General features: G+C 42.8%; 1 protein-coding gene across 1 annotated transcript in view; it reads right to left on the bottom strand.

Moving 5' to 3' along the window:
• Positions 1-23211, bottom strand: part of SLC39A5 (solute carrier family 39 member 5) — an 80131-nt gene that overhangs the window by 35208 nt on the left and 21712 nt on the right. The window contains exons 2-6 of the mRNA XM_044287979.1: positions 20587-20883; positions 13181-13332; positions 12820-13018; positions 8435-8615; positions 3292-3461 (exon numbers count right to left, since the gene is read on the bottom strand). Of these exons, the coding sequence (XP_044143914.1) occupies positions 3292-3461; positions 8435-8615; positions 12820-13018; positions 13181-13332; positions 20587-20883 (999 nt within the window). The remainder of the gene's footprint in view (positions 1-3291; positions 3462-8434; positions 8616-12819; positions 13019-13180; positions 13333-20586; positions 20884-23211) is intronic.

Here is a 23211-nt window from a genome sequence, read left to right as displayed (position 1 = left end):
GAGGAGATTCGGAGGATGTGGGGCGGTGCTGGGCTCCTTCACAGTGGGCGTGGCTGCACTCCAAGAGTCAGAGAACCCTGGACTCATCTCTGAAGCATGGAGGAGAGAGGACTCATCTAAGGCTCATTTACATACATGTCGGGAACATTTATTTTAGGTTTTTCTCTGAACTGATTGTTCGTTCAGAATTGATTTTAATATCATTATTAACGCATTAAAAAGTATTTATAGAAAAATGAGTGGATAAATAGGCTTAGAAAGTGATGACAGGTTTCCTTTAAACTGGACATAACTCCTCTCGCACATCTCTTGCCCCAATCTTTGAAACTGGGTATTGTATGGAAAAAGGCTTAGGCCTCATGCACACGACCGTTGTGTGCAGCCGTTTTGCGTTTTTTTCGTGGACCCATTGACTTGCAATGGGTCCTTGGAAACATCTGAAAATGCACCGTTTTGCAGCCGCATCCGTGATCCGTGTTTCCTGTCCGTCAAAAAAATAGGACCTGTCCTATTTTTTTGACGGACAACAGTTTACGGACCCATTCAAGTCAATGGGTCCGTGAAAAAAACACGGATGCACACAAGATTGGCATCCGTGGTCCGTGGCCGTAGGCTACTTTTACACAGACGGATCCGCAGATCCGTCTGCATAAAAGCTTTTTCAGAGCTGGGTTTTCACTTCGTGAAAACTCAGATCCGACAGTATATTCTAACACAGAGGCGTTCCCGTGGTGATGGGGACGCTTCAGGTTAGAATATCCGGCCCCCCCTCCCTCCCCTGTAGTTAACACATTGGTGGCCAGTGCGGCCGGCCCCCCCCCTCCCTCCCCTGTAGTACTGTAGATTCATTGATGGCCAGTGGGCCCCCCTCCCACCCCTGTAGTACTGTAGATTCATTGGTGGCCAGTGGGCCCCCCTCTCCCTCCCCTGTAGTACTGTAGATTCATTGGTGGCCAGTGGGCCCCCCTCTCCCTCCCCTGTAGTACTGTAGATTCATTGGTGGCCCGTGGGCTCCCCTCTCCCTCCCCTGTAGTACTGTAGATTCATTGGTGGCCAGTGGGCCCTCCCTCCCCTGTAGTACTGCGATGTCTGTGTCCGGCCGGGCGCTCCTCCTACTGGTAAGTGACAGGTCTGTGCGGCGCATTGCTTAATGATCTGTCACTTACCAGTAGAAGGAGCTCCCGGCCAGTCACAGACATCGCAGCTCGCAGGTAAGTATAATGCTTCTACAAATTGCTAAGTAACCATGGCAACCACGACTGCAGTAGCATCCTGGTTGCCATGGTTACCGATCGGAGCCCCAGTGATTAAACTGGGACTCCGATCGGTACTCTCCGCTGCCACCAATGATAGGGGGGAGATTTAATTAGGAGGGGGAGGGAGGGGGGGGCACTGGCCACCAATGAATCTACAGTACTACAGGGGTGGGAGGGGGGCCCACTGGCCACCAATGAATCTACAGTACTACAGGGGAGGGAGGGGGGAGGGCCCACTGGCCACCAATGAATCTACAGTACTACAGGGGAGGGAGGGGGGAGGGCCCACTGGCCACCAATGAATCTACAGTACTACAGGGGAGGGAGGGGGGAGGGCCCACTGGCCACCAATGAATCTACAGTACTACAGGGGAGGGAGGGGGGAGGGCCCACTGGCCACCAATTAATCTACAGTACTACAGGGGAGGGAGGGGGGGCCCACTGGCCACCAATGAATCTACAGTACTACAGGGGAGGGAGGGGGGAGGGCCCACTGGCCACCAATGAATCTACAGTACTACAGGGGAGGGAGGGGGAGGGCCCACTGGCCACCAATGAATCTACAGTACTACAGGGGTGGGAGGGGGGCCCACTGGCCACCAATGAATCTACAGTACTACAGGGGAGGGAGGGGGGGCGGCCGCACTGGCCACCAATGTGTTAACTACAGGGGAGGGAGGGGGGGCCGGCCGCACTGGCCACCAATGTGTTAAATACAGGGGGGGGGAGGGGGGTCTGCCCCCTGCTGCCTGGCAGCACCTGCCAGGCAGCAGGGGGCAGTTATGTACACAGTTCTTTGAGTATATTCTAACCTGAAGCGTCCCCATCACCATGGGAACGCCTCTGTGTTAGAATATACTGTCGGATCTGAGTTTCACGATCTAACTCAAATCCGATGGTATATTCTAACATAGAGGCATTCCCATGGTGATGGGGACGCTTCAAGTTAAAATATACCATCGGATTGGAGAAAACTCCGATCCGATGGTATAAAAGGGACTCCTGACTTTACATTGAAAGTCAATGGGGGACGGATCCGTTTGCAATTGCACCATATTGTGTCAACATCAAACGGATCCGTCCCCATTGACTTGCATTGTAATTCAGGATGGATCCGTTTGGCCCCGCACGGCCAGGCGGACACCAAAACGACTTTTTTTTTCATGTCCGTGGATCCTTCAAAAAATCAAGGAAGACCCACGGACAAAAAAAATGGTCACGGGTCACGGATCACGGACCTACAGTCCCTGTTTTAAAAAAAACGGTTGTGTGCATGAGGCCTTACACAAATAGCTCATAAAAATCATTATTATTTCCTGCTTGTAAAAGATGTAGATGTGGGACTAAGGCCTAAGGCTACTTTTTCACCAGCTTCCGTCATGGATCAGCAATAACGCTTCCGTCATGATAATACAACCATCTTCCTCCGTTATGAACGATTCCGGTTGTATTATCTTTAATATAGCCAATACGGATCTGTCATGAACTCCGTTGAAAGTCAACGGGGGACGGATCTGTTTCTTTTGAGTCACAGAAAACGGATCCGTCACGATTCACTTACATTGTGAGTCATGACGGATCCCTCTTGCTCCACATCCCAGGACGCACTCAAAAACTCTGCTTGCAGTGCTTTTGTGTGCGTCATGAGAATGGAGCAGAATGCATTCTGGTGCACTCCATTTCGTTCAGTTTTGTCCCTATTGGCAATGAATGGGGGCAAAACAGAAGCGTTTTTCTCCCGCTATTGAGATCCTATGACACATCTCAATACCGGAAAGGGAAAGCGCAGATGTGAATGTAGCCTAAGTCGGCGTGAGGACACTTATAGGCCATACATGCTCCTCTGAAATTCTGGGAAGAAAGGGATGATTTATAGGATAGCTGCCTTACATCTAGTGATATTAGAGGCAGAGCTTGATAACAGCTCATTTGCAACCCTCTCAGCTTGTAAATGACCAATATTAGTTTTAATTTTATCCTATTCAAAGCAAAATGTTATAGAGATATTCACACAGTAATGAAGTTTGTGACATACGTGTGGTAGCAGATGCAGTAAAGCATCACCGCAGAGAGTCCCCACAGCTAAGGCCACCAGGAACCTGAGTAGGTAGCGGAACAAAGGACGTCTGAGAAGTGGAACAAATGCTACGGCCAGGAGTGAAGGGGCACTGATCACAGTGACGGCAAGGGCCCCCCAACCAAGCACTGCAGAACAGAACAAAAAGGATAAGCAAAAAATTACAAAGTTGTTAAACTGCATGCAAATATTGCAATATCGTTATTGCACACATAAAAATAATCAATTATACTTAAAAGCACTCTGCTATTAGTTTTTATGGTTGTTCACTTTTGTACACTGCATGTGGGATAGGGCAATAGTCGGTCCTCATACCGGCCACTGTGTTGCAGAATAACAAGCTGGAAGTAATGCAGGCCTATACATTCAATAGCTGACTGCCGAATGATTGTTCATCCAACAGCTATCTCTCCCGACTCCCTAACAATTCCTCCATACACATACATGTTCGGCTCGGCTGAACTTGTAAGTGCAGCAGCCCGGGAGTTGCCGGAGTTGAGGACTGGGAGTAGTAGTGGCTCCGGCTGTCACAGTCAATCATTGTAGCATTTCTCACATTGTTGCTCCCTAGGGCCATACAGTGAAACGAGGGCGCACTCTTTCTTCCCTCGGAGCACACACTGGTTATAGGGTTCCAGCCTGATAGTAGTTGGGATGCCCGTGATGTTAAGTGTCTGTAAAGGAGCAAAGCAGGGCGTGTGGAGTGCAAAGGCCAGCATATGGTATAGGAGTCAGTAACCAGGCTAGTAACACAAAAATAAATGTCTCTGTAATGTAGTGCAAAACGGGAGTTATAGTACATCTCCCGTAAATCAGACAGACACAGTTCCCACTGTACACAGTACAATTCTCTCCCAGATAGCGGTGTGTGCATTTAGGCAAGGGTAGGAGTTATGGCCCTCTTTGTACACCTTCTTGCTAAAGTCTATCTCAGTAGAATCTATGGCTGGAAACCATAACTTTTCAATAATGGCTGTAGTGTCCACTGCAGGATACAGGGTCTTGAAGGCATGTCTGACCAGGACAGTGTACAAGTGTGAAGGGTGTCTTAACAGTATCCCTCACAGCAACAAAGTCAGACTGACTGCAGTAGCAGGTTGCTTTACCATGCATATTCTAAGCTCTCCTTTATCTTTTTGTGTTTCTCTTTCTGTAGATCTTTTAGAGATCTGTTGGTCTCTGAAGCTTTCTGGGCCCAAGGAGAAGACCCATGAGGCAACAGCTTCCTCTCTCACTGAACTCCTGTCTAGACTGACTCCAACTAGGAGTGGAGCCAGCCACCACCTAGCTTCCTACAAGGGCTGAGCCAGGATTATTAACCCTGGTTGTGTCATCATACATAGCTATACTGGTTAAAAAACATAACATTACAATGCACATTACATAACAGTATAATAAACAATTTGCAGATACCTTCTGTGCTGAGGCACTGCATAAGTGTATTACATTACAAAAAGACTCTGCCGGACACCTCTGGCAGTAGCTTATCTCCCAAGAGAAGAAAAGGATTAGGTGAAAACATTAAAGTTGTTGTCTCATCATGAACAATGGGGGCATATCGCTAGGATATGCCCTCATTGTCTTATACGTGCTAGTTCCACCGCTGGGACCCACACCTACATCGAGAACGGAGCCCCGCAAGTGAAGGAGGCGCACGGCGCATGCGCAGCCGCCCTCTATTCATTTTCTAAAGAGCCGGCGAAAATAGCCGAGCACTGGCCCAGCTATATTGGTCAGCCCCATTGAAATTAATGGAAGCGGAGGTTGCGCATGCGCAGTACCCTCCCATTCACTTTTCTGCGGACCGGCTTTGTGGTGCCCGGGCCGGAGTCCTACAGCCACCACCTTGCGGGGCTCAGTTCTCGATATAGGTGCGGGTCCCTGCGGTGGGACCTGCACCTATAAGATAATGGTGGAATATCCTAGCGATATGCCCCCATTGTTCATGATGAAACAACCCCTTTAATTTCAGCTGATCCTTCTTTCTCCGACATCTGTTGGAGGAGAATGAGGAACTCCCAACACACCGTTCTCGCCAGGTTCAGCCGACAATAAAGTGTATAGGAGCCTTCAAAATACATTTGAATAGAGACTTGCATACTTATACTGTAGGACTCTGACACTTGGACTATGGTCACATGAAACAGCCACGGACCTTAGGGGAGCTTGTTATTTTGCAATAAAATGACTGCTGTACCCTATCCCTCATGAGTTCACAAATCCCGGAGTGTTTCTTTAATTTTTTTTTATTTATTTATTTATGAAGCATGACTGCTTTGAAATAAGATACGTTTGGGCTATGTCATCTAATATTGTATATGATTGTCCAGTATATGACAGGAAGCCATTGTTGTACGTAACAAGAGGAACATAAAAATACAGACTTTGGGGTGAATTTATCAAACCCTGCACTCCAGAATTCTGACTTTAAAAAGATGCAAATTAAGGCTTATGTAAAAAAAAAAAAAAAAAAAAACACACTCCAGTTTTGAAACATTGGTGGGAAAATAGGTGTGGTTAGTTACAGTAATAAGTTTTACCACTGCAACTTTTTTTAAAGTCACAAAAGAAGTTTAGAAAAATGGGACTGGCATTCCTAGACAAAAGGTTTAAATTTAGTTTTAAAAGTTTAACACACAACATGCAATGTGCCAAAGCAGACTCAAGTGTGACGGACTTCAAATATTAACCTCATGATAAATTTCCCCCTTTGTTCTTGCCATCTACTAAACAGAATACAACATGCTTGCTCTACTAGTACACCAGCTGTCTATTGCAGAAGATGTGTTGCATAGGATAGCAATTTTTTCAGTCAAGGAGGTATGTTATATGTACCATCAAAGTAGACCACCCAACTCTTGAAGTGGGGGCAACTGTGGTTAATGCAATTATCTCTTTCCTATCCCTGTGCAGGAATTCCCTTCTCCTGAGGAACTTAAGTGTTAGCAAACAAAGGGGTGGTTAAATATCCCAAGGATCAAGGAGAGAACACCAGGGGGGGGGGGGGGGGCATGGGGACAAACACCAGGTTCTTCCTAGGTGGTAAAACCAGCCCCATAATGAGAGCGGGTCAATCTTTGATGTGGGGCCCTCTCTCTCTTCTATGAGCGCCACTGCTCTCAGACCCATTATAACGACACAGAAATGATTGATAATATATGTTACATTTGACAATGTAGAAATGTCTGTTTAGGCATTCCCAAATTAGACACTTATGGCATATCCACAGGATAGTTGTGGGTGCCACCTCTGGGACCCATACCTATCTCCAGAATGAAGGTTCCCCCCCCAAATTCTGGGAAGGCAGCCAATAAATGTAAATTTTCATTAACACGGGACATTTTTAATTTCAGCCTTAGAGTTAGAGTTCGGGCACTGTCACTCTGTTCACATAAATGCATTATTACATTTTATGATGCATACAGTGAGTGTTGATGCAGGCCATCAGACATATCACAAAAGTCAGATTACAGTAGTAGAGCTCTAACTGTTGTGATCCCTACCAATGTCAATACTGAGTTGGCCCTGGTGCAGCGTTTCCATGCAGGGATTTCAATAACTTGAGTTACATTTAGACTAGCTCTGCATTCACAGACATTTCTTGGTGCTAGAAATGGGGCACAGAATCTCAAGACTGGTGACAACCTAGTTACTGGACCACTACCACTGATCATACACCTTAGACAGAAGTGGGACAAACACTTGTTTGGCTGACAGCCATCCCTCCCGACCCATCTTCCCTCATACTCATGCGGGCTTGTGTTCTGTATAGAGAGAGAGAAATAAACCGCTGACACCTCTGAAGGCAGCCTATTGTTCCTGAAAACAATAAGATGGGGCATGTTCAAATCCAATAGCTCAATCTTGCCTTCAATATCTGCAATTGGGGAAAAATCAGGACAACCCCCCCCCCCCCCACACACACACACACATTAGATGATCGGACAGTCAAGCAGATATTGGCAGATTTAACTGACATTAATTTAATGTGTATAGCCAGCTTAATATTTTTCCATGGCATCACTAGTGGGGGTATGTAATTGCAATTACTATATTAAGTGGCAGGTACATGAGGAAAAATCATGCTTACCTCCTGGCCACATTTTCCAAAAGCCACAAGGCTGGTCTACTTTGACTGGATGTTCCTTTAAGGAGCCACTGTCATGAGAGGTTGTAAACTGTGTTGCATTAAAGACATTTGGGGGGCATTGTGACAACAGTCCTGTCTACCATCCTCTTCCTGCTGGTCAGCAAAGCTAAAGCTGGCCGTACGTATTCAATAGCTATGGGCTGAACAATCGTTCTGAAAGTTATCTCTCCCGCCTCCCCCACAGACGTACACTTTCATTTTGACTGAGAGTGTATGTGCCCTCAATAGGGAGAGAGGAGAACGAGCTGTCAGACACTTCTGGCTTATCTCCTAAGAGAACAAAAGGATCAGGCAAAAATATTCAGTTTGCCCGATCCATCTTTCTCTTGACAATACCGTATAGATTCTCTAACTAGCACTGACTGTGGAAACTTCACACTGGACCTCAAGCAGTGTGGATTGTTGTCTCTCCACTTTTCCTCCAGACTCTGGGACCTTGATTTCCAAATGAAATGCTAAATCTACTTTCATCTAAAAACAGGACTTTGGACCACTGAGGAACAGTCCTTTTTCTCCTTAGCCCAGGTAAGACATTTCTGACATTGTCTCTGGGTCATGAGGATTGTTCTCCTCCCCAACATCATCTGTCGAGGAAGAGTTTGGAGCTCCCCACACACATTAGACTGTCTGTCGAACTCCCTGGTTTTGGCAGGTTGGGCTGACAATATACTAAAATATATGGTGGCCTTTAGAACATCTATTAGTGGAGGTCAAATGACAGGAAGTCCTGCAGAAGAGCCTGTTGATGTTATCCTGGAGGAAGCAAGATCCTGGTATTACTGCAGCAGTTTCATATGAAGGACAGGATTATAAATTACTGTATATTTACATTAATAAATTATATAAAGATTTTAAATCTCCTGAGTTACAGTCACTTTTCATGAACCAACAGTGGTAAAGGAAGAACGGTCAGCAGTTATGCCGGAAACATTGTACTCTTTGCATACAAACCTTTTAGCAATGACTGCTGGGAGTTTGCGGATTCAGAGGACAGCTGATCACTGTGATGAATGCACACACGGCTGTCAATCTGGTAGAGCAGCGCTGGGCACAGTAAGGTGAATTGCTGAGGGGTGATCTCTGAGACCCAGGAAAGCCCATAGTTCAGGAGCAACTGTGTCACGTTGAGGCACTGCAGAGTAGAAACAAGACGAGAGATGTAAGGGGATCGGCAGAGATTAACAGACTCCTTTCTGCTTCAGTTCCATTAATTTGGCTCTAAAGTTAATTCATTTCAGTAGTTCAATTCAAAAAGTGAAACTCATTCTATAGAGTCATTACAGAAAATGGATTACTTATCCTGTTTAGCAGTTTAGCAGATCTCTCTGTGCTGACTAGTACTACTACAGTTCAAGGACAAAGTACTGCCGAGGGGGGGAGTCAAAAATTCTTCAAAAACTTTTTGTATGAATATGGAGTTAAAAAAAATAACCCTGACAGAAATATCCCTTTAAGATAATACACTCATACCACTGCGGGACATAAAATGCACTTATTTTATGCAGAAGTAATACATTGACCAAATAACACTACATATATTTACCTAAATAACAATACTACATAGCACTACAATACTACATAGCACCCCTAAAAGAGGCCCCACCAGAATGTATACAGATCACAAGAACCAGTCATTGCAGTCATCCAGTGGATTTCTACAAATCAAATATCTCATATCGTCAAGTTCAAAGCAATTTGAATCATTTCTGTGACCTGTGTGGTTACATTGAACCCATGGACATTGAAATACTGCCCATAATAATCGAGCAGGTGTAACAGAAATAAGTCTAATGCTGGCGGTATATTAAGTAATCCACTGCACAGGGATTAGTGCTATAAAGTCATAAAGTCATTTATTGAAACTCAAAGTCATAGTTTTATAACTACAGTAAAAGTTTAAGATTTATTACAGCTCGGCTATTAATCTTTACTAATTTGCTGTACAGATATTGATTAGGCCTTCATATGATTGCCATGTAAGCACATCTATTACACAACTTACTCCATTAATAATGACAGCCATTCCCCATGTAATAACAATTCTGGAGCGTCTTTTCTTATGACTGTAAAAACCATTTCCCGAACTCGGGTTCGGTCCCAAGGTACAACTTCACGAAGCAATAACTTCGGCTCATCAGAGCCAATACATTGTAATACTGTATGAAGTTCCTGCTCTGTACAATATTCGAATAAAGTTTTATGAGAATCTTCTTCGGATGTTTCATCCGAAGTTGATTCGCTCATCCGTAGTCTCACTACCAGAAAAAAAAAAACGCTTCAGTTTTGTCCCCATTCATTGTCAATGGGGATAAAACGTAACTGAACTGAACGGAATGCTCCAAAATGCATTCCGTTCTCATACTGGAGAGCAAACTGCAGCATGCTGCAGTTTTCTTTCCGTCCTGGGATACGGCGCAAGACAAATCCGTCATGACCCGCAAGGCAAGTCGATGTGGACGGATCTGTTTTCTATGACAATAGAAAACGGATCCGTCCCCCATTGACTTTCAATGGAGTTCATGATAGATCCTCCTTGGCTATGTTAAAGATAATACAACCGTATTCGTTCATAAAGGATGCAGATGGTTGTATCATCAGTAACGGAAGTGTTTTTGCTGAACCCTGCCGGATCCAGTAAAAACACTAGTGTAAAAGTAGCCTAAAAAGTCCTGCAAGCAGTACATAATATCAACAAAAACTATATTAGGCTTCTTTCACATTGGTGTTAGGCTTGTCCAGTAGGCTGTTCCAGCAGGGGAACAGCCTGCCATATCCATACTAACATCCGCACAGGTGTGCGGCCGGAACAGCCTGCCGGATAAGTCTAGCGCCAGTGTGAAAGCCTTAGTAAGTGCCATATAATCATCTTATATACATATTGAGTAACAGTAGCCAGAAACTGGCCAACCCCTTAAAATTCTAGCAACCAACTTGTGGGGTATTCTCCATAATGGAAAAGACCCCATCCCCCCAAAATTAAATTGACCCTATATATTTGATTATTATAAGCAAGTTTCTATCCACCATATTGCCTACTCGGGACTTGACACATGACTGTATGGCAATATGTTAGAAATAAGTGGACAATTCCAGCATTGGTTGGATGAAACCTAAATGCTTTATTAATCCTTACTACTGAGCCTACGAATAGTTCTTAATTGTAGCTATGGCATGATTACCAGCCGCACACGAGCTAGAGACATGTGCAGTAGGTGTTGGTTATGTTTTGTATGTTACTTGTTCAATTAAGTGTTAGCACTGAGCTCTTATCTATTGGTTTTCTCCATAGTTAGATTGTGCATGTATTATCCGGTGACAGCAGTTCTCCATTATCCAGCGTGATCATAATTGTCACAGAGAAATCCTTAAAGGGGTTGCCCTGGCTACAGATATTGATGATCTATCCTCATGATAGGTAATAAATATCAGGTTGGTGGTGGTCTTACACATGACACCCCCATGATCAGCTGTTTTCGGGCAACCGGAATGCCAAAAACTATAAAGTGGACAGGACAGAAGCAAAAGACTCTGTGTACTGTGTAGATTCTGGCACCGGTACTGCCGCTCAGCTCCCGTTCACAGCCTCTGCATAGTGTACAAAGCTATCAGTTTCCAGCTCCGTAAACTGTACACTCCATACAGCTGATAAGTGGAGGTGTTGGGTGCTGGACCCTCGAGATCTGATATTGATTACTTATCCTGAGTACAGGTCATAATGATCTATGGCCCGATATCCCCTCTAAGTATTTTTCTGTGAAAATTATGCTCATGCAGGATATAGGATAATGGAGAACTGTTGTCACCGGATACATGCACAATTGTACTATGCAGAAAGCCAATAGAAAAGAGTTCTAAGTTCTGATAAGAAATCACACAAGTAACTCCAATGATCAAAGACACTTACGGTTCACTGTGCCATAAATGCACAAACTCTTCTCTTCCAGGGGCCACAGTGTCACGCTGAACCAATCAAATGAGTGGCAATAAAACTTAAAGGGAAATTACCATTTGAAACATTTATGGCATATCAAACATATGTGATATAATTGTCTAATAGGTGTGAGCTCCACTTCCTGGACTTGCACCTATCAGGAAAATAGAAGAAAAGAAGAGACCATGCAGGCTATGCTCTCTCTCTCCATTGTAATTTAGATGGGATTGGTTACTGAAACAGCAAAAAGGTCCAAATGGATCCAACGAGTGAAATCAATGATGATTTACTTCTTCATTTAAAAAATGTACAAACAAGTAATCCTGCTGCATAAAATCAACGCGTTTTAACCATAAGACAGGTCTTCTTCATGGATTCATAGTATAAAGTATTCAGATACAGGCATGTAACTGCTTTTTAAGCAAAAAGTGCAAGTCAGTCTTCAGCCACAAGCATGTACATCAAGAGTTAATAATATCTACATTTTACCCTACACCTGCACTGTGGCGTTCCTTAACATTTTCAATTGATTTCATTCCTCCCTTTTTGCTTAAAAAGCAGTTACATGCCTGTATCTGAATACTTTATACTATGAATCCATGAAGAAGACGGAAACGCGTTGATTTTATGCAGGAGGATTACTTGTTTGTACCTTTTATTAAATGAAGAAATAAAGAATCATTGATTTCACTCGCTGGATGCATTTGGACTTTTTGTCTGCATCTACGTTGGGTGTGAACACAGCCCGGGTCCGTGCAGAGCAGGTCAGAGCAACTTTACTACTTGAGAGCTGGACTTTGTCCTATCTACAATTGGCTGAAACAGCCTGGTTTTCACTACTCCAATAAACTACGATGAAGAGAAAATACATGTGAGCCGTCACGAGACATAGACAAGCATGTCTGACTAGATGGCTGGGGGCCACACAAAATGGCCTCGTAGGCTGCATGCGGATCAGGAGAAACGATTGTTTAGTGGTTGCAGTGAATCCTTGGGCTCCCTGCCATGTTGTAGGTTGCAGGCCAATTCTAGCTGCAGGCTACCATGTGTCCTCTTTCTGTATAAGCTGGTTGTCCCATTGAGCAAAGAAGAGGTGTACAGGTTGGTAGACATGCATGTCACTCTCCCCATTGAAGGGTCGCCTGGCTGTCTCTATAACTACCATAAACTTCATGGAAGAGGACCACATGCATGTGCTGCCATCTCTTCTACATGAGGTTGTGATAAGAGATCATAAGTCGTCTAAGTCGTGGGCTGGAGACCCCTACCAAAAAGTACTACCTTAACCTGTCCCTGAAAATTCCCTTTTCTTTTTTTTTAGCTTGGTACCTATAAACACAAATTTTAGGAGCTGTGGTATTTTAGAAGTGTTACAAGATTCTTGCAAAACAGACAACAGACTTACGTCTTCATGCTGATGGGCGTTCTCGGTATGGTGGAGTTTTAGCAAGTGTTGCAGGATGTCCGTGGGTTGCCATTTCGTTTGCAGGTGGTTCACATTTACTTTTTTCCCGTTATGCACTGTGCTTTTTCTAGATTCTGGCTCTCTTGTGACTGGATGTGGTCCTCTGGTCTTTGGTGATCTATCTAAGCTGTTATTTGGACTATCCTCCGAGAGAAGCGCAAACAAATAAAAAATAATTGTGTTTATTATAACAGTCCACAGGAAATTCCCTAAAATACGATTATCTCATTCAACTGTGCTGGCTGTTCCAGTTTTTGGATTTCCTTGATGAATAAGTGTTACTGAGTGATGTAAGACAAACCTGTTATTAAGCTTGGTTTCCTCAGGGCTTGAGAGGACAGAGAGATGTTCCCTGGTGGAGTGCACATGGCTGTGTTTGTTTTCTTGAACATCAATGATATCCAGATGAGAGACTGGATCATGTCCCAGTTCCCCGTGCTGTATCTGTATAACCTAGGGGTATGGAATGAAAGCAGAAATGGTTCATTGGTTTCTATTAGTTTATCTTCACACTTCATTTTAGTCTCAGTCAGTAAAACACGAGTTTACCTTTTTTATTCTCTCTGAAGGAAAAGATCAAAAACCTGTATGGCCTCATTCTTGTCATTTTAACACACCGCAAGAAAAACAAGATTTCCCTGTATTTTAATAAACGGAAAGGCTTAAAGCCAGGTGTACACAACATATAAATATTATGCTGTCAAACAAGCCAGGCTGCGGGCAAATAGGGAGAAATGAAAGCACAAGGAAACTAAGCTTAGAGATAGTACCTCTAATAAAACTTAGAGGGATTATCATTCTTCTTTAAATTCTCAGGGGAACAGATATACAGTGGATATAAAAATGAGACAAAGATAAATCATTTCAGAACTTTTTCCACCTTTAATGTGACCTATAAACTGTACCACTCAATTGAAAAATAAACTGAACTCTTTTAGGTGGATGGAAGAAAAAAATATATATTATAACTGAGGCTGTAGCTGTGTTCAGAATTAAGCAATCACATTTAAAACCATGTTAAATAGGAGTCAGCACACACCTGCCATCATTTAAAGTGCTTCTGATTAACCCCAAATAAAGTTCAGCTGCTCTAGTTGGTCTTTCCTGAAATGTTCTTAGTTGCATCCCACAGCAAAAGCCATGGTCCACAGAGAGCTTCCAAAGCATCAGAGGGATCTCATTGTTAAAAGGTATCAGTCAGGAGAAGGGTACAAAAGAATTTCCAAGGCATCAGATATACCATGGAACACAGTGAAAACGGTCATCGTGAAGTGGAGAAAATATGGCACAACAGTGACATTACCAAGAACTGGACGTACCTCCAAAATTGATGAAAAGATGAGAAGAAAACTGGTCTGCGAGGCTACCAAGAGGCCTACAGCAACATTAAAGGAGCTGCAGGAATATCTGGCAAGTACTGGCTGTGTGGTACATGTGACAACAATCTCCCACATTCTTCATATGTCTGGGCTATGGGGTAGAGTGGCAAGACAAAAGCCTTTTCTTACGAAGAAAAACATCCAAGCCAGGCTACATTTTGCAAAAACACATCTGAAGTCTCCCAAAAGCATGTGGGAAAAGGTGCTATGGTCTGATGAACTTTTTGGCCATAATTCCAAAAGATATGTTTGGCGCAAAAACAACACTGCACATCACCAAAAGAACACCATACCCACAGTGAAGCATGGTGGCAGCATCATGCTTTGGGGCTGTTTTTCTTCAGCTGGAACTGGGGCCTTACTTAAGCTAGAGGGAAATATGAACAGTTCCAAATACCAGTCAATATTGGCACAAAACCTTCAGACTTCATCTTTGAGCATGACAACGACCCAAAGCATACATCCATATCTACAAAGGAATGGCTTCACCAGAATAAGAATGGAATGGCCCAACCAGAGCCCAGACCTGAATCTGATTGAAAATCTGTGGGGTGATCTGAAGAGGGCTGTGCACAGGAGATGCCCTTGCAATCTGACAGATTTGGAGTGTTTTTGCAAAGAAGAGTGGGCAAATCTTGCCAAGTCAAAATGTGCCATTCTGATAGACTCATACCCAAAAAGACTGAGTGCTGTAATAAAATCAAAAGGTGATTCAACAAAAAAATTAGTTTAAGGGTGTGCACACTTATGCAACCATATTATTTTTATATTTTTTCTTTCCTCTACCTAAAATATTTCAGTTTGTTTTTCAATTGAGTTGTACAGTTTATAGGTCACATTATAGGTGGAAAAAGTTCTGAAATGATTTATCTTTGTATCATTTTTTTACATCACAGAAACCTGACATTTTAACAGGGGTCTGTAGACTTTTTATATCCACTGTACTTATAAAAGAAAGAAAAAAAAGGCATTTTTCTGAGATTCTGATACTGACCTATTCTCAGGATAGTAGAAAAAAAGGGAGTCAGGAGCAGCACTACATTCGGCTTGTGCAGAGCTGTGGTGGTGTAATGCAGCAGCTGGGCAAGGGACCCCAGATCCAAGGCGGTCCAAAAATAGGCAGTAAAAATCTAAGGCCACAGCAGCATGTCCAACCAAATCTTCTTTATTGTACAAAACTCCAAAGCACAGTGTACAAAGGTAGCAACGTTTGCTTGACAAAGGCTACACTGAGCCGAAACGTTGCTACCTTTGTACACTGTGCTTTGGAGTTTTGTACAATAAAGAAGATTTGGTTGGACATACTGCTGTGGCCTTCGATTTTGACTGCCTATTCTCAGGACAGGTCATCAATATCAGATCGGCGGGAGTCCAACACCTGGAACCCTCACCCTTCAGTTGTTTGAGGAGGCCGCAGTGCTCATAGCTTAACAAGCACAGTGCCGTCCATCGGATAGCAGCTGTGCCTGGTATTGCAGCTCAGCCCCATTGTCTAGCACTGATCTGTGCCAGCTAGGCCGTGTGACCGATGAATGTGGTGTCACTGTCCTGGGAGTATCAGGGGAGAAAAATCCTAAGTATTGCTTCTTTTGCTATATATCTGAACGTTTTCATTCATCCAGGTCACGGTATATCAGTAGTAATAAGTCAGAGCAACTGGACTGTTGAAGGTGTTTCTCTAGTCATCCGATTGACTTTGTCTGCTACTTACAATGGGACTCTAACACCTCTCCTGAGACAGTTTAACCATACTTAATAGCTTCAAGCATGCAAATGCATTCCATTACCTTCATGACTGAAGCACGAGTCACCGGCATTTAATACAGCCACATTTTCATAGAAGCCATTTTAACTGAGAAAGCCAGTCTGCTGACTAACGAAATGTCTTCAAGATAAAATACAAGTCCAGTTATTCTGACTTATTACTGCTCAAATGCGTATTTTGCCATTTTATGACTAACATTCACATGGACGCTCAGCCCATCATTGGCCTCAGAGATCACATGTGCATGAGTGGCACATGACTGCTGAGTCCAGTGCTTTAATGTTCACTTCTGGTCTGATGGGAACTAGATGCCCCAAGAACCAAACCCGCAGTGATGGAAGGAAAGAAGTTTAGCAGGCGAGTTAAGCTTTTGCTTTCTTTCTTCCATCTGCTCCCATGAGAAATTTCAAAACTGTCAGACAACCCCTTTAAGCGTTACTTCAATCTAATAAAAACTCAAAAAATACACTTAAAACATACACAAGGACAAAAAAATGATTGACAATTGTTGCACAAGTATATACCATTACATGCTAGACTGATAAATAGAGGAGCTGCAATGCTGTGAGAGGAGAAACATGGTCAAGTTATTGCAAAAAAGTGTCAGTCTATTAGGGCATGACTTGTCAGTTGCAATGAGAAGTAGTGAAAGGGGTTGTCCAATCTCAACATTTATGGCATATCAATAGGATATGCCCTAAAAGTTGCAGTCACCTACAGTACAGACCAAAAGTTTGGACACACCTTCTCATTCAAAGAGTTTTCTTTATTTTCATGACTATGAAAATTGTAGATTCACACTGAAGGCATCAAAACTATGAATGAACACATGTGGAATTATATACATAACAAAAAAGCGTGAAACAACTGAAAATATGTAATATTCTAGGTTCTTCAAAGTAGCCACCTTTTGCTTTGATTACTGCTTTGCACACTCTTGGCATTCTCTTGACGAGCTTCAAGAGGTAGTCACCTGAAATGGTTTTTACTTCATAGGTGTGCCCTATCAGGTTTAATAAGTGGGATTTCTTGCCTTATAAATGGGGTTGGGACTATTAGTTGCGTTGTGGAGAAGTCAGGTGGATACACAGCTGATAGTCCTACTGAATAGACTGTTAGAATTTGTATTATGGCAAGAAAAAAGGAGCTAAGTAAAGAAAAACGAGTGGCCATCATTACTTTAAGAAATTAAGGTCAGTCAGTCCGAAAAATTGGGAAAACTTTGAAAGTGTCCCCAAGTGCAGTCACAAAAATCATCAAGCGCTACAAAGAAACTGGCTCACATGCGGAAGTTCATCTGAGTCACCAGCCTCAGAAATCGCAGGTTAACAGCAGCTCAGATTAGAGACCAGGTCAATGCCACACAGAGTTCCAGCAGCAGACACATCTCTAGAACAACTGTTAAGAGGAGACTGTGTGAATCAGGCCTTCATGGTAGAATATCTGCTAGGAAACCACTGCTAAGGACAGGCAACAAGCAGAAGAGACTTGTTTGGGCTAAAGAACACAAGGAATGGACATTAGACCAGTGGAAATCTGTGCTTTGGTCTGATGAGTCCAAATTTGAGATCTTTGGTTCCAACCACCGTGTCTTTGTGCGACGCATAAAAGGTGAACGGATGGACTCTACATGCCTGGTTCCCACAGTGAAGCATGGAGGAGGAGGTGTGATGGTGTGGGGGTGCTTTGCTGGTGACACTGTTGGGGATTTATTCAAAATTAAAGGCATACTGAACCAGCATGGCTACCACAGCATCTTGCAGCGGCATGCTATTCCATCCGGTTTGCGTTTAGTTGGACCATCATTTATTTTTCAACAGGACAATGACCCCAAACACACCTCCAGGCTGTGTAAGGGCTATTTGACCATGAAGGAGGGTGATGGGGTGCTGCACCAGATGACCTGCCCTCCACAGTCACCGGACCTGAACCCAATGGAGATGGTTTGGGGTGAGCTGGACCGCAGAGTGAAGGCAAAAGGGCCAACAAGTGCTAAGCATCTCTGGAAACTCCTTCAAGACTGTTGGAAGACCATTTCAGGTGACTACCTCTTGAAGCTCATCAAGAGAATGCCAAGAGTGTGCAAAGCAGTAAAAGGTGGCTACTTTGAAGAACCTAGAATATGACATATTTTCAGTTGTTTCACACTTTTTTGTTATGTATATAATTCCACATGGGTTGATTCATAGTTTTGATGCCTTCAGTGTGAATCTACAATTTTCATAGCCATGAAAATAAAGAAAACTCTTTGAATGAGAAGGTGTGTCCAAACTTTTGGTCTGTACTGTATCTCCAGAAATGGGCCCCCCAAAGTGAAGAGAGCAGCCGCAGATGTGTAGCCACCCTCCATTCACCATTATGGGAACTCCAAACATAGCCAAGCGCTCAGCCATTTTCAGCAGTTCCGTAGTGGGGAATGGAGAGGTGGCTGCACTTGCACAGCTTGCTTTCCATTCACTGCTTTGGGACTTCCCAAGATATCTAAGCACACTCGCTTGACTATTTTTAGAAGTCCCAAAAATGTAGAGGACCCAGCATATGGACAGTGCACTCTTTTTCACTTGGGATGGGAGGGGGGGGGGGTATTAGGAGCCGGCCTCAGAGGTGGGACCCACGTCTATGTCACATTTGTGGCATATCAATTGATATGCAATTCACTGCCTGGAAAGGTTACTAAAACAAAATAATAACACCTTTATTCAAGATATTTGTAAAATACTGGAAAAAAAAGAAGGGTGCTTGCCCTATATGTTAAGACACAACCCCAAAGAAATCCGGTGTGAACCCAGCCTAAAAGCCTGGTGCGGTCACAACTGATGGTGTGTGACCGCCAGGGGGAATAACAGTAAAAACGATCAGATAAGATACAGCAGAGCGGTCTCACATGGTGTTGTGACATTGCGCGTCCGGCTCTGGTTTGGCTGTGACACGTGCACCGCTCTGATCAGTTTAAATGATCTCCCCTTGGCAAAACCCCAATCCAGCAGCGTTCAGGGCAAAGTGGGCGGGGAACACTGTACCTGGTCTGACAGCGCTGCCGGTGATAGATGAGGGCCGAAAGGTGATGTGGAGTGATAAGCATTGTGAAAAAAAAAATTTTTTTTTTCAATATTATATCAATTGATATGCCACAAAATATTCAGATGGGACAACCCCTCTAAGCCAAAGGATCAAGATCATATGAGATGCAGAAAGCTTATTTTATATTATTCTACTTAGGGTACACTCTTGGCTTTGTCTATAAGCCCCCAAAAACTTGCCATTTGCCAAGTTTAGTATTTAATTGGGTATCCAAAAATTCTAATACATTCACATGTAACATCTTACTGGTGTGGTACTTTCAAAGAACACTAAACACAGACAAATCACACACAAATGAAAATATATTTCAGCAATTCCTGTGTCATATGTTGCACTTAAGGCTACTTTCACATTAGCGTTCGGGGCTCCGCTTGTGAGTTCCGTTTAAAGGCTCTCACAAGCTACCCCGAACGCATCCGTCCAGCCCTAATGCATTCTGAGTGGATGCGGATCCGCTCAGAATGCATCAGTCTGGCAGCGTTTGTCCTCCGCTCCGCTCAGCAGGCGGACACCTGAACGCTGCTTGCAGCGTTCGGATGTCCGCCTGGCCGTGCGGAGGCAAACGGATCCGTCCAGAGTTACAATGTAAGTCAATGGGGACGGATCCGTTTGAATTTGACACTATATGGCTCAATTTTCAAACGGATCCGTCCCCCATTGACTTTCAATGTAAAGTCTGGACAAATCCGTCTGAAGCTACTTTCACACTTAGAATTTTTTCTACAATATAATGCAGACGGATCCATTCTGAACGGATCCCATCGTCTGCATTATATGAGCGGATCCGTCTGGGCAGACCCCAGACGGGTCCGCTCTGAACGCAAGTGTGAAAGTAGCCTTAGGCCTCCTGCACACGACCGTATGGCTTTTTCAGTATTTTGAGATCCGTTTTTCCACTTTTTGTTTCAGTAGTGTTTCCGCTTCTGTTCCGTTTTTTCATTTGGTTTTAGTTTGCGATCCGTGATTTGTGATTGTGATCCCAATAAAAAATTGGGCTGGGCATAACATTTTCAATAGATAGTTCCACAAAAACAGAACGGATACGGAAGACATACGGACGCATTCCATATTTATTCTGTTATTTTTTTGCGGACCCATTGACTTGAATGGAGCCACGGATCGTTATTTGCAGGCAATAATAGGACAAGTTCTATGTTTGAACGGCATACGTTTTTTTGCGGATCCATTAAAATGAATGGTTCCATATACAGTCCGTATACAGAACAACAACAAAAAAGAACGTTTGTGTACAGGAGGCCTGAGAAATATATAAATAAATATTCTGTTTTCCAGTAGATCAAGCACCCCCTCCTCCTTACTGTCTTATGTGTGGCTGTAAGGTAACTGCAGCAGAACCCTCCCCTCTCATCCATGTCTGCAGTAAGACACAAATTGTTACCCCTATCCTTGAACGCATCACAGCAAATTAACATCATATACACCCTGTGTGAATCTGGCCTAAACCATCATTTAACCATTCACCTGCACTTCACCAAGCCCCAGGTTTTTCAGCAGTAAAGTGAGTCCTTCATAAGATAAGGTATCATTCTCGCCATACAGATGAAACAGCTGCTGAAGATAATATTCTTGTTCTTCCTCAGCCTCTTCCAAATAAGACACATTCTGCTTGAATTCAGTTCTTCTGACCCGTGCAGTCTTGTCTCTCGTTTGGTTTCCACTTAAAGTGACATTTTCAATATTCTCTTTCTCTAGGCGTGCAAATACAGGACACGAAACGCCCAGGCTGAATAGCAGGAGCCAGGCTTTAGGGAGCAGCATCTGTTACGATACAAACATGTTAATCTGGAAGAAAATACAGACAAGGCTCCGCTCTAAACATCACTATTACTATAACGTGTTGACCAAATGGAGGGGGACTTTGGGGCAGATGTTTCCTATCTTAATATGTCCAGGAATTACTTAATTGCCTTATTTGTTTAAACTCCCAACCCTCTTCCTTTTTAAGAATACAGGTGAAACTCGAAAAATTAGAATATCGTTGAAAACTCCATTTATTTCAGTAATGCAACTTAAAAGGAATTGCATTAATGCAGCTTAAAATTAGAATCTTGTGAAAAGGTTCAATATTCTAGGCTCAAAGTGTCACACTTTAGTCAGCTAATTAATCCATACCCCCTGAGCAAAGGGGACCTCAAAATTGTGACTTTGGGGTTTCATAAGCTGTAAGCCATACTCATCCAAATTATAGCAAATAAAGGCTTGAAATATCTCGCTTTGCATGTAACGAGTCTCTCATATGTTAGTTTCACCTTTTACGTTGCATTACTGAAATTAATGAACTTTGCACAATATTCAAATTTTTCGAGTTTTACCTGTATATAAAACATCAGACTCACAAACATAATGTGTGTCTTGGAGAAACTGCAGTAATTCCAATTATAGACAGAAAAGCTATGATTCGTGGGGTCTAGGCACTCACCAAGGATGCCAAGTTCAGTTTGCTTGATTGATTATGTATTTATGTTTTTCTATATTTAATATTGTTTATATATATTTACATATATATATATATATATATATATATATATACACAAACCGGATTCCCCAAAAGTTGGGACACTAAACAAATTGTGAATAAAAACTGAATGCAATGATGTGGAGATGGCAAATGTCAATATTTTATTTGTAATAGAACGTAGATGACAGATCAAACGTTTAATCCGAGTAAATGTATCATTTTAAAGGAAAAATACGTTGATTCAAATTTTCACGGTGTCAACAAATACCAAAAAAGTTGGGACAAGTAGCAATAAGTGGCTGGAAAAAGTAAATTTGAGCATAACGAAGAGCTGGAAGACCAATTAACACTAATTAGGTCAATTGGCAACACGATTGGGTATAAAAAGAGCTTCTCAGAGTGGCAGTGTCTCTCAGAAGCCAAGATGGGTAGAGGATCACCAATTCCCACAATGTTGCGCAGAAAGATAGTGGAGCAATATCAGAAAGGTGTTACCCAGCGAAAAATTGCAAAGACTTTGCATCTATCATCATCAACTGTGCATAACATCATCCGAAGATTCAGAGAATCTGGAACAATCTCTGTGCGTAAGGGTCAAGGCCATAAAACCATACTGGATGCCCGTGATCTCCAGGCCCTTAAACGACACTGCACCACAAACAGGAATGCTACGTCATCTCTTTCAGGGAAGACCCTGCATTTTTCAACAAGATAATGCCAGACCACATTCTGCATCAACCACAACATCATGGCTGCGTAGGAGAAGGATCCGGGTACTGAAATGGCCAGTCTGCAGTCCAGATCTTTCACCTATAGAGAACATTTGGCGCATCATAAAGAGGAAGGTGCAACAAAGAAGGCCCAAGACGATTGAACAGTTAGAGGCCTGTATTAGACAAGAATGGGAGAGCATTCCTATTTTTAAACTTGAGAAACTGGTCTGCTCGGTCCCCAGACGTCTGTTGAGTGTTGTAAGAAGAAGGGGAGATGCCACACAGTGGTGAAAATGGCCTTGTCCCAACTTTTTGGGGATTTGTTGACACCATGAAATTCTGATTCAACATATTTTTCCCTTAAAATGGTACATTTTCTCAGTTAAAACTTTTGTTCCGTGATTTATGTTCTATTCTGAATAAAATATTAGAAGTTGGCACCTCCGCATCATTTCATTCAGTTTTTATTCACGATTTGTATAGTGTCCCAACTTTTTTGGAATCCGGTTTGTATAAAATCAGTGCCAAAATTTTATGGATAGACTGGTTAGCCAAAAATGAATGCCAAAATTGATAACGTATAAGTAATATATATGTCTATAGTTCATAATAGTAATATGAAAAGGCATTAGTAGAATTTACTACGAAGTGCATAAAAATGATAATTACTAAAAGAATAACATGCACAAAATGATCAGCTTCAAAGACATCACATTTACAGTTGCAAGAAAAAGTATGTGAACCCTTTGGAATGATATGGATTTCTGCACAAATTGGTCATAAAATGTGATCTGATCTTCATGTAAGTCACAACAATAGACAATCACAGTCTGCTTAAACTAATAACACACAAATAATTTAATGTTACCATGTTTTTATTGAACACACCATGTAAACATTCACAGTGCAGGTATA

The sequence above is a fragment of the Bufo gargarizans genome, chromosome 3, assembly GCF_014858855.1.
Source record: "Bufo gargarizans isolate SCDJY-AF-19 chromosome 3, ASM1485885v1, whole genome shotgun sequence".
NCBI classification, from domain to species: Eukaryota; Metazoa; Chordata; class Amphibia; order Anura; family Bufonidae; genus Bufo; species Bufo gargarizans.
This window is presented reverse-complemented; position numbering and strand designations above follow the sequence as displayed.